Consider the following 11,880-nt stretch of genomic DNA (forward strand, 5'->3'; position numbering starts at 1 on the left):
TTTATAAAGCTAACAACGGTGTCCGATTTCAAGTTAATGAATATTTGTGAGCTGTATTGGTTTTCGATTAGCTGCGACTGTCCCTGCAATCCTATGTGTACAGATTGCGGCTAGTTAGCTTCATTTTTGGTCGTAATTTGAGTATATTTACAGTTTGAATTTCGTCACGCCACTTATACAACATCTAACTATATGTTTTATAAAGCTAACAACGGTGTCCGATTTCAAGTTAATTAATATTTGTGAATTCCAGAGGAATTCTAAGAGGAGGCTAGCTAGCTCTCATTGATAGAGCTCCATCCAGCCGCAGGCTCTATCAATGAGACTCATGGACAAGCGGCGTTTATTTTCCCAATCGTTTGTTTAAATAACTCAACACATTAAATAATACACACATTATAAGATTAACTAGAATCTGTGGTAAGAGAATGCTTGGCGTAACAAGCTCGCTGACCGCGCTTTCACTCACATACACCGGGCATTTAGCTAGCTAGCAGGAAGAGGGGAGTTGCAGGCCCTGGAGCTCTGTCAGAGCAGCGGCGTTTGGTAGTAGTCCACCAGCCCAAACGGTGACTTTGCGCGGGTATGAGGTGCTGTGGGCTGCAGCAGCCGTGCCGGAGCTCAATCGGGCTCACAGCAAGCCGGGGTCTGTGGAGGAAGGCAGGCCAGGCGGCGAGGCAGCAACACAGGCAGCACCAGCCTCTGAAGTCCGACACAGTCGGACAAAATTTGCAATTAGACATCAATTTTCGTAAAACGGCCCATATTTGACCTCTAAGTAGTTGATTTCTCGCATAAAAAATTCTCAGAAGTGAATTTAATGGTAAAATAGCATATGAACAATGTATACATTTTCTGAGATCTGCACGACCTAGATTCAGAAGACTAACTGATCTCAGGTCAGTTGTGTAGCCTATGTAAATGTTGGGCGTGACCGTTCTCTTAATACACCCATGGGTTGACAAAGGTTCCGGTTTTTGGGAGGTTGACGTCAACTTCCAGCTTTGTTGGGATTCGCCCGTTTTCAGCGGCAGTTTCAAAATATGAAATTTTCATAGTAAAGGCGTGTCAATGGGATTTTGAGCTTATATGTATGTCCTATTTACCCACCGAACTGTCGTTATTCAACTATGACAGGGTAAAATCGGTTTTGCATTCTATCACCCCTTTAACACTTTTTCGGATGCTTTTGACGCTTATTTTTCAATGTTTTCATTACTTATTTAATTTCAAATAAACCTTATTTATATGACATTATATTATTCTATTTATTATACTATTTCTTTTTAGTTAAAACAAAGCAGAAATTATGAATTATTTTGACTAATAGTTAAGATCAGAGGATGTTGAGTGGATCACAGACGGGTTACCTGTCAAAGTTTAGTCTTGATACTGTATTGAAAGCCATTTAAACAGTTTTTTTTTTAAATGCTATGAAATTGAAAACAAAAACACCCAAAATGTAAAGAAAGTAATCATTAATTTTACCTGCGAAGAACGTTGTAGGGGTTCCATACAATATACATCCTTGCATCCATGTTATTTTTGGGCAATTTGGTTGAAAAAAAAACATATTTCTGACATTTTTGACCCGAGGATAAAACAAGGGTTAACCACCAAACTGTTCAGATTTTGACTTTATTTTCAGATTTGCAGTTTAACTGGAGAGGACCACCATCATGACTCCAGTGATCTTTCTCGTCCTCTTCCTGTCGCTGACGAACGTTCTCCCGGTAAGTCTGACTCCTAAAACTGTGGGCGTAAAAAACATCTCCTTTATTATGAGCATGGTGCAATTTTTAAATGTGTCAAACTCAAGGCCCACGGGCCAAATCTGGCCCCTCGCAAGTTTTGATCCGGCCTGCATATCAATTTAGGTTCACAATAGATTTTGGCCCGCCTAGTTGTGCAGAAACAAAAAAGACGGGAAACTCTTTTCAAACTGTAATTATGTGACACTCAAAGCAGAATTTGGCAGATTTGCCGACTTTGAGACACAGGAATTCCCACAGAAGCAGAGAGTTATCATATTTAGGCTGTGAAACAGGTTGTTGTAAAAGATGTAATCGTTGTTTTGCTTGATTTGCAAAACTCTATGATGGCTAAGGAACTTTTTTTTTAGGGCTTTATGTCGACATAACTGTAAGTGAGAAAGCTATATGAGACATGCAATAATACAGTCCAATATGTTTGACTTTGATTAAATAAAAGCATGTCAATAAACTCTACATGTCTGGCCCCTGTTGTGATTCTTACTTCCAAGTGTGGCCCTTAGTGAAGTTGAGTTTGACACCCCTGATTTAGTTGTTTTTTTAAAGGATTTTATGTTTTAAGATGAAGGAGAATTGTTGCATATCATCCATACAATCCATAAAAGAGCATGTTATCCTTCAATTTAAATGAATACAATATTTTAAAAGCACTTTTTCATGAGGATGGCTTTCACTTGACAGAAACCAAATTATCATGAAACGGTAGAAAACCTGATTTAATAATGTGCAATGTGCCTTTGTGTTGCAGGGAACAACAGGAGCTCCAACAAGTGAGTTGAATAATTATATAATTCCTCAAACATTGACCTTGAATTGTACCTTTTCTCTTCCTCTCAATTCACATCTAACATGTAAATAATTGACAAGTTAAATTCATTGTTTCTGGTGTCATCTGTTTTCTCTGTTTGCTTCCAGAAAAGTCGATGGACGTCTCTAAAATCATTGAGAGAGCTAATGCTGGCATAAGTAAGACAGAAGTTGTATATGATCTAACTCTAAATACATGATGGCAACACATAACACAAGCTGAAAAATTAATCTAAAAAGTTAGTCGATCAACATAAAATAAGTTGTCAACAGTTGATAATAATGATAATCAATGAACTAATTAATTAAAGCTATTGTACGTAGTTTCTGTCTCCCCCATGAGGAATTCTAAGTAATGACAACAAACCTGATCGCGCACCACCCCCACCCCTCTTCCGAGCAGTTGCTAGTAGCCAAGGAGACACGGAGGATTAAAAAAAAAACCTGATGGACTCAGAGCCGGCCCACTGTACTGAATTTAGTTGCAGTTCCACCAGAGTTCCACTGGGGGTGATCGCAGGCGAGTGCAAAATTAATGGGACTCTATGGAGCTAGACGGCTAAATTTGTCTCTTTCGCCCGATTGTCGCTGAGAAATCTCAGATTTTATTGTTCAACATGGGTTATAAGTCGAAAGTTGAACGAATGAGTACTATGTCCTTTCGATTTCTTACAGGTTGAGTCATTGTTGCCCATAACACACTAGCGTTCTGCTAATGAATGCTGATTGGTCAGTAAAGGACTGATTATGACCAGAGATCCTGCTTGATGGAATCAAAAGCAGAACCAGAATATCAGAGTGAATATTTCGGTGTGGTCTTTAAAACATTAGAAAACCTCTTTCTAGCACATGTATTAACAGGGAGAGCCTAACCTGTTAGCTGTGTTGTCGATGCCTCGAGAGAACAAAGGAAGTGACTCAGAGCTTGCCGTAAAGCAGTATCTCTGGTCGTATATTTTTATGACGTCATTGACATTTTAAAAAGGCTTTTTAGAACAAAAAAGCCACTTAAAAAAATCTAACACCCAGCAGTGTGTATTTTCTTAGCCTCCCCTTTCGAATGCAACATTCAAATTACTGGACAAAAAATTATATCCTGAGAAAAGTGGATTTTGAGGGGTATAGCTCCATAGAGTCCCATCCATTCTGCACTCGCCTCTGAGAGCCCCAAGTGGAACTCTGGTGGAAGTGCAACCAGTTCAGAAGCTGGAAGTATCGAGAGATCGGAACTTCTTCTTCCCTTATTAGAAATTCTTTGATGGACTCTTCAGAAGAGGTAATTATCTTCACTTGAGTTTCTGCGCGGGAAAGTCACTGGACGCCACAATCTTCTGAATGTAACCATACTGAGAAATACAGAGAGTTGTGTGGAGCTGATAGTCTTAATTAGCTTTGTAGCAACTCATTTGGCAATGGCTTAAATGTAATGGACGTTTTTGCTGGTCTTAGATTGTTAAATGTGAGGATTTGCTGTTTTTTGTCTTATATATCAGCGTAAATTGAATATCTTTAGGTTTTCAACTGTTGGTCCAACAAAAGTATTTTTTCCTCACTTTTTTCTTACATTTTATAGAAGAAATAAGGGACGGATTAATCCAAACTGAAAAAAGCCTTGGCTCATTGGTCCATTTCTGTCAAACACGTCAAACGTAAGTGTCTGTTTATTTGTTGTTCTGCAGAAACGCTCCTGATGAACGGTGACATTGTGCCAAATTTAAAGAGGAATGCCGACCCCTGCGTGACCAAAGGCTGCATGTGGCCCAAAACTGGAAGTTACGTCTACGTGCCTATCACCATCGGCTCTGAATACAGTAAGCTGCAGTTACTTTGTTTTAGAGCTACCAAAGTGTTATTGCAGTGAAATAAGATCATGAGCTACAGTATGTAAAATCTCAAATCAAAAGTAATTTAGCAAGTTCGGTGATACCCAATCACCAGAGACGTGTCTGTAAACCCGTGGTAAGAAAAATGCACACCCCTGCCTGCACACCCCCATTTCAGTTTAAAAATATGTGTTGCAACGTTTTGTCCAGGCTGAACGTGGGCCAGAGCAGTGCGAGTCCCACACTGCATGACACGATAAAATGTGGAAAATGCTAACCATAGGCACTCCTCAAATTGATCTGAAAGATCTATGCTCCCACTAAAAACAAATTAGGATTCTTCTTCATTCACCTATTTTACTGCCATATCATGAGTAATGCCTTGATAAAACAGTCAAAAGGCAGTTGTGGTCTTGCCCGGTCTTGAAATAAAATCCTGAGTCCTCTTTATCTGAGACTGAGACAAGATTTAGTAAAAATGTTGTCAATTCCGAGGCGAGACCAATCTCAAGGACTACACTTGTCCAACCCAATTTATATCAATGAGGAGAGAGTAAATAATAGTAACACTGTCAGTGTGAAGCAATACATTTCAACAGCACCACAAACTACATCATCATAAAATCATCATAAAATCTCTTAACTTTTAGCACTTCTTCACCATGCCTGTAATATGCAGATGTGTTAAACAGTGCCACATGATTCAAGATGTCAGGTCTCATTTTTCATGTGTAAATTATATCGCCTATCGATTAATTGGTTGGTACCCTTTATGCCCTTTGTGTAATTATGTTTTCCCTCAAATTACTTAATTTGGTTAGTATGAAAGTTTTTTTTAAATTTAATCTGCGATATCATTAAAGCCATTTTATAAGTAAGTTGTAAAACTAAAACTGTCTAAACACGATACTAGTAAAGAGGATGAATGATTTATTACTTCATGCAGACTTTATTTATTACCCACACATACCAAGTTCTGTGTTTGCAAACTTGCAAAGATAAGAGGTGAGACTTAGAATCAATAATGTTTCTATGCTTAAGGAAGGGTATGAACTGTTTCTCAGCAGCCTGTTCTTTGTCTCTGCAGCCAGAGCAGAGCGCAACATCATCATTAATAGCCTGTTGACCTTCCATCAATTCACCTGCATTCGCTTTGTCTGGCATACTACGCAACAGGATTACCTCAGCTTCTTCTCTGGAACTGGGTAGGCACACACACACACACACACACACACACACACACACACACACACACACACACACACACACACACAAAGCACAGTCAAGTTATAGACATTATTTTTTCAGGATAACCTGGGCAATCAAGATATGTATGCCACAGGCATTTCATATGAATGTATACATTTGTCACATGACTATAAAGACACAAGAACAAATGAAACGGAACAAGTCTTGGCAATCAGGAAAAACTAAATAAAAAACTGTAACTATACCAAATTTAAAATAAACTATTCCGATTATTTCACAGAAAAGATCATACGCTTTTATCCAAAAAGTTAGTTGAGCCATCTCCAATGCATTTCCTGTCTGCTACTGTATGATACATCAGGAGGCCAAATCACACACACACACACACACACACACAACACACACACACACACACACACACACACACACATAATATATATATATATATATATATATATATATATATATAACGTATATATCTCAATCATCTGGAGCACGTTGGCACCAAGATCTTGGTTGCAGCTGTCGCCGTGGTCCTGCTGCACTCCCTGCCAAGCTCTGCGGTGCCCTGCAGTGTCATGCTGCGTCCTGCTGAACCCTGCTGCTTCCTGCTACGTCCATCCATGCTCTGCTGGGCCACGTTACATCCTGTAACGCCCTGCAGCGCACTGATACGATATGAACTACTACGACTATCATTTGAAGTCACTATTCCTTATCTTTAAAGTGACTATTATTGCCTCTGTTTATCACATCCCCAACCGGCACCGTCAGACACCGCCTACCAAGAGCCTGGGTCTGTCCGAGGTTTCTTCCTGAGAGGGAGTTTTTCCTCGCCACTGTCGCTCTGCTTGCTCTTGGGGGAATTATTAGAATTGTTGGGGGGAGTGTGGTCTAGACCTACTCTATCTGTAAAGTGTCTCGAGATAACTCTTGCTATGATTTGATACTATAAATAACATTTAATTGAATTGAATTGAATCATCAGTAACAAGTTGGCAGAATTGGACAAGCAGTTCCAAGGGCCTGCATCCACACAGTGCAGTACTGTCAATACTGCAAATAGTACAGTAAAGGTGGTGCATGGGACAGTAATACATTACAGTAAAGAATGATGATGAAATATTGCATCCACAGATAATGTAGTCTAATTGGTTCATGCTCCACACTAGTTGGTGACAATGAATCTCGTTATCTTGAAACTTTCATGATCTAAACATGGAATATTGTTTGTCTGTTTCCATACAACTAAGAGTAATGCAACAGTTACTTATCATTTTGAGCAGCTTTATTGATTGATAGTTAGATCACTGTAATGAAATGAATAGACAATCATCTGAAATGTAATGTGGACAAATGATCTTAGGTTTATGTGTATTGTATCCAAGCAATTGAAACAAGTGTTAGAGTTTTGAAAAATTGTTTGTGAGTTTTGTGTCTAGAGTTTTGAAAAATTATGTTGAGGTTCTGAAATTAGTGCCAAAGTGATTGTAAAAAACTGTAAAAAAAAGTACTCCGAACCTTTATTTAAGTATAAGTACCAGTACAACAACGTAAAAATTCTCCGTTACAGGTAAAGTTCCTGCATTCAACCCTCATCCTAGCTAAGTAAAAGTATTATCAGCAAAATTAAAAGTATTAAGTATTCTGCAGTAAAATGTCTCCGACACTGATGTAAAAGAAGAAATAAAAAAAAAATTTTTTTATTTTTTGGACTAAGCTCAAGATTCCCCAAAAAACAAAAAGACAAAGAATACATCTACAACACCTGTTTTTTACTGAGATTTAACTGTGTTTGTGTGTGTGTGTGTGTGTGTGTGTGTGTGTATATGTGTGTGTGTGTGTGTGTGTGTCAGGTGTTGGTCCTACGTGGGCCGGCAGGGAGGCGTACAGCAAGTGTCCCTGTTGAAAAACGGTTGTCTGTACACAGCCACGGTGGAGCACGAGGTTCTCCACGCTCTGGGCTACAATCACGAGCATGTCCGCTCCGACAGAGACTCTTACGTCTCCATCCTCACGGCGAACATTGAGCCAGGTCAGCTCCCTTATACCCTCTTGATCAATGAGTCACACATAAGGAAAGTAACAACACGAATGTGTCTACAGCTGTGCTAGCAGCTCTTTGAGGCTGTTAGCATTTGCTTTGATCTACATGCTAACATTCTTGTGATGGCATTCCTAATTATCTTATAATTAGAAGGTATAATGTCTAATATGGTCACCATGTCAGTTTAGTATGTTAGGCAAGGCAAGGCAGCTTTATTTTTATAGCACATTTCAGCAACAGGGAAAATCAAAGTGCCTTACATAAAACATTAAAGAGCAGTTAAAAACAATAAAAAATATAAAAACAGATAAGAGATATGAGAAGTTATAGTGCAGTATAAGAAATGAACAATTATTTAAGTATTAGTTAGTTAACATGCCAATAGTCTGGATGAAGGTTTTTAAGACAATTTGGATCATGTTATAAGGCAGGCCTAGACTGGGTAGACCCAGCCCAATCTGCGGGGACCAATCACAAACTGGCTTATCCACCTGGCGCGCTATTGGCGGGTTTCAGACGATGACGATAGAGAAGCGACTAAGCAGCTTTTTGTTTACATTCAACATGGCGGCCACCAAAGTGCAGCAACTGTTGATGCCGCTGTCGCTGCTACATCACTCGCATCGTTGGTCTGATTGGTTGAAGGACTATCCAATTGCGTACAGAGTCATTTGAACTACGCCCGTTGATCACGCCTCTTGTGCAGTAGAAAATACAGAGCAGACTCCCCAGACTAATGTTCAATCTTAAAAGATTGAGCTTGGTCTGGTGATAGCCAGACTAAGGCATACCAGCTTGGTTCTTTCGGGGAATGATGGTAAAGATTTACAAAGAATATGTTTATGCATTTACACTCTATCTGGGACAATTTGGGACCGTTTGGTGGGATTGCTGTGGACGAAGTACACACGGCGATACACTGGTAAGAGTAAATTAGGTTTAAACATGTATCCAGCTAATTTAAATAGTTCATGTTACTGTATTATGTGAACAGTTAACTTCATTTAATGTTTCATGTGGCGTTTTCTTTTGCGGGGCGCATATGTTCCACCAAAACAAGTTCCTTCCCGAGACCATTTCACAGAGCCTCTGTTAGTGCGACCAGAGCTTAGCGCCTTCTGACGCTTGTGATTGGTTTGAAGAACTGCTAACAACCCAGAGTGTTTTCCTACTATCCCAGTGTGTATCTGGGTAGAGCCGGACCTTACTCCACAATGCTGTGGAGATAGGTCTAGCAATGCAAGACTAACATGCTAACAATTGCTAATTGGTCCCCGGAAAGGTTTCTGCAGTCAGACAACGCCATCAAAACATCTTTTGTTTCATGCATGACCGCACGTGACAAAAGTGGTTTAAATAAACCAACTCAGCAGAGAGATCTACAGACTGCTCTCCAACTAGCAGGGGCAAATGCTTCAATATTTTGGTCTGTTCTCTCCTGTGCAGGATTTGAATCAAACTTCGAGAAGGTGGCAACTAACAACTTGGGTACTCCCTACGACTTCAACTCTGTCATGCAGTACAGCAAGTGAGTGTTTTCGAATGTATTGTCACTGTGGTGGAAGTACTCAGATCTTTTACTTAAGTAGCCTAAAAGAAGTAATACTACAGTATTAAAACACTGTTACAAGTTTTAAAAAAAATCATTTAAAGTCATACGCAGAATGGCTCATTTAACATTGATATTATTGGATTATAATTATTGGCATCAATGTGTTCATCACTTTGATGTTGCAGCTGGTAAAGATGGAGCTCATTTTAATTACTGTATATACTGCTGTGTAGTTTAACCTGTAATTATATAAAATACTTTGTCACTGGATTTATATTTTGTATAAATCTGAATCTGCAAAGTAACTAGTAATTAAAGTGAACATATAAATGTAGAGGAGTAAAAAAGTACAATATTTGCCTTTCAAAATGGAGTAGCAGTATAAAGTTGCAATAAATGGAAATACTTCAAAATTTTACTTAAGTACTTGAATAAATGTACATAATTACATTCCACTTCTCTTTATAGTTTATTTATATACAGTATATTATCTATTAGGTTGCTGTATTGTAAGTCATTATATTATATTCAAAAGGAAAGAAAATCCAAAAGAGCGAACAAACTAATGTCTACTGTACACTACAAGACTTTAAAAGACTAAAGTCTGACACCATCTCACATCTAAAGACAATCATCTCACATGTAATGTTAAAGACTGTTGTAATATGTAGAGACTGGGGATCTTGCAGAGTCACACATTGCAAGACTATAACTAGATTTGTTTTTGAAAAGTTTAACCAGGCTAGCTAGCTACCGCTGGCTGAATGGCGCCGGTAAAACTCCCGTTGGATGACTCGCTTCAGAAGGTTTGAAAATCAGCAACTTTCCCTCTTTAACGTTTAGCTTAGCACAACCATGGCAACAATAAACAACACTGGCTGTTGCAGTTTGCTGCTTTCCGTTTGTTGTTGGAGGGAACTTACACATTGGTTGTTGACAATGTTATGAAAATGTTATAAAACTTATGATAATATCAAACAGGTTTGATTTTGTCGGAACGTCAAGACGGGTAAAAGACTGACTCGGACTGAGTTTTATGACCACCTTACACCAAACAATTGAGACAACAAGAGCGCTCCAACTCTAGCAAGACTCTCATGATTTCATTCTGATATTGGAAATTAGTTCACGACAGTGGAATCGCTTGAAAAGTTGTTTGGTGTAAGGTCGGCATAAGTCAACAGTACAACCAGCCAGCCAGCCAGCCAGTGTGTGTCTGTGTGTGTCTATATACTAAACATGTTGTGTTCTGTGCTACTCAAGATACTCCTTTTCCAAAAACGACTTGCCAACCATCACCGCTAAAAGCAATCCTAACCTTGAGGTTGAAAAGCCCCAAAAAATAACCCCCCCCCTCCCCCCCCCCCCCCCCCTTTCCTTGCTGTGTGTGTAATGTATATTTTTTTTTTTTTCTTTTATAAAAGAATACACACCCCCACACACCCCCCCCCCCCCCCTGGCCCCCCCCCCCCCCAACAAAAAAAAAATAAATTGGTATAAAAAAAAAAAAAAAAAAAAAAAAAAAAAAAAAAAAAAAAATATCCCCCCCCCCCCCCCCGAAGTTGTATCAGGTTGTCAGAAAGACAGTGTTGGGGATAAATGCATTTTTCCTGGTGGGGGATTACTTACCTTTTTTCTTTTTAACCATTAGTGATTTGATTTAAATCATTTACTCACTTCTTCACTGACTTTAAAATATAAACTTTAATATTTGGTTATATATTTTTTTTAAATGGGAGCCAAGAGGCAATGGTGTATTCTTATTATTCATGTTACCCCTGGACCCCCAGTGACCTATAGGTATGACTCTGAATGTGTGTAACGTACAAAGCATCTCCGTGTCTCTGTGATATAATAATGCTTGACCCTGAAGTTGAATAACAGGCTCTTAACACTTATCCTCACTCATTTGATCATACACGCACTTGATGTACGTGGGTTGCTGTGAGTCCATCTGCAGATTATTGAATAAACTTACAGAAAGAGTTGACAGTGTTGCCTAAAAGTTTTTATTCAAACAAGAATTGCAATCACTTTTAGCAGGTGCATATCACCACATGGTATCCATCTTATATCACAATTTGAATAGTTTTTAAAGGTAAAATCGATAGCGAGTATGGCTTTACGGTTTGGAAACACACCGTTCAAAGTTGGCCCCTCCCCCCCGGCTCATTGGGCAGAGAGAGAGAGCGATAGATCATGCGGTGGTGGTGAAGTGAGACAGAGAGTGAATGAAGAGAGGGAGCGGCAAACAGCAGTAATCAGTGGAATAGAAGGTTCTTCTCATCTTGTTTCGCAGCGATTGGGTTCTAAAGCAAAAATAAACACAATCACACGTCCGCAGGAAGGTGCCTGTCTCTTTCTGTGTGTTGATGTGACTTATATTAGTGCGTTGATATGAGAAGCTGAGGGGCAAAGCGGCTGTTGAGAATGAGAACGGACTGCACACCCTGCAAGCCACTGTTGGCTGGGGGTTACACACCCAAAGACTGTTGTTGTGCATTGTTACTGCCCACAAACGTCCCACACACAGGAAAATAAAGAGAAAAGAGAGGCGGAGGGTAGGGTCTCAGCAGATCAAGCACCAGCACACACTTCTAGTGGGTCATGAGTGATAATTGAGATGGATTACTTTTGAATTAGTCTATACATTGTTTTTTTTGTTTTTTT

At 39.3% G+C, this 11,880-nt stretch overlaps 1 protein-coding gene across 1 annotated transcript; it reads left to right on the plus strand.

Annotated features, from left to right (window-relative positions):
- Nucleotides 1-1,645: 1,645 nt before the first annotated feature.
- LOC120556436 (high choriolytic enzyme 1-like) lies at nt 1,646-10,546 on the plus strand (the record flags this gene model as incomplete). The annotated part of the gene is made up of 8 exons (XM_039796051.1): nt 1,646-1,733; nt 2,521-2,542; nt 2,688-2,738; nt 4,259-4,390; nt 5,490-5,607; nt 7,468-7,646; nt 9,105-9,186; nt 10,474-10,546. Coding segments are annotated over exons 1-8 (711 nt in total), but the record flags the coding sequence as incomplete, so codon positions are not given.
- Nucleotides 10,547-11,880: the final 1,334 nt, after the last annotated feature.

This window comes from Perca fluviatilis, chromosome 3 (assembly GCF_010015445.1).
Source record: "Perca fluviatilis chromosome 3, GENO_Pfluv_1.0, whole genome shotgun sequence".
NCBI lineage: Eukaryota > Metazoa > Chordata > Actinopteri > Perciformes > Percidae > Perca > Perca fluviatilis.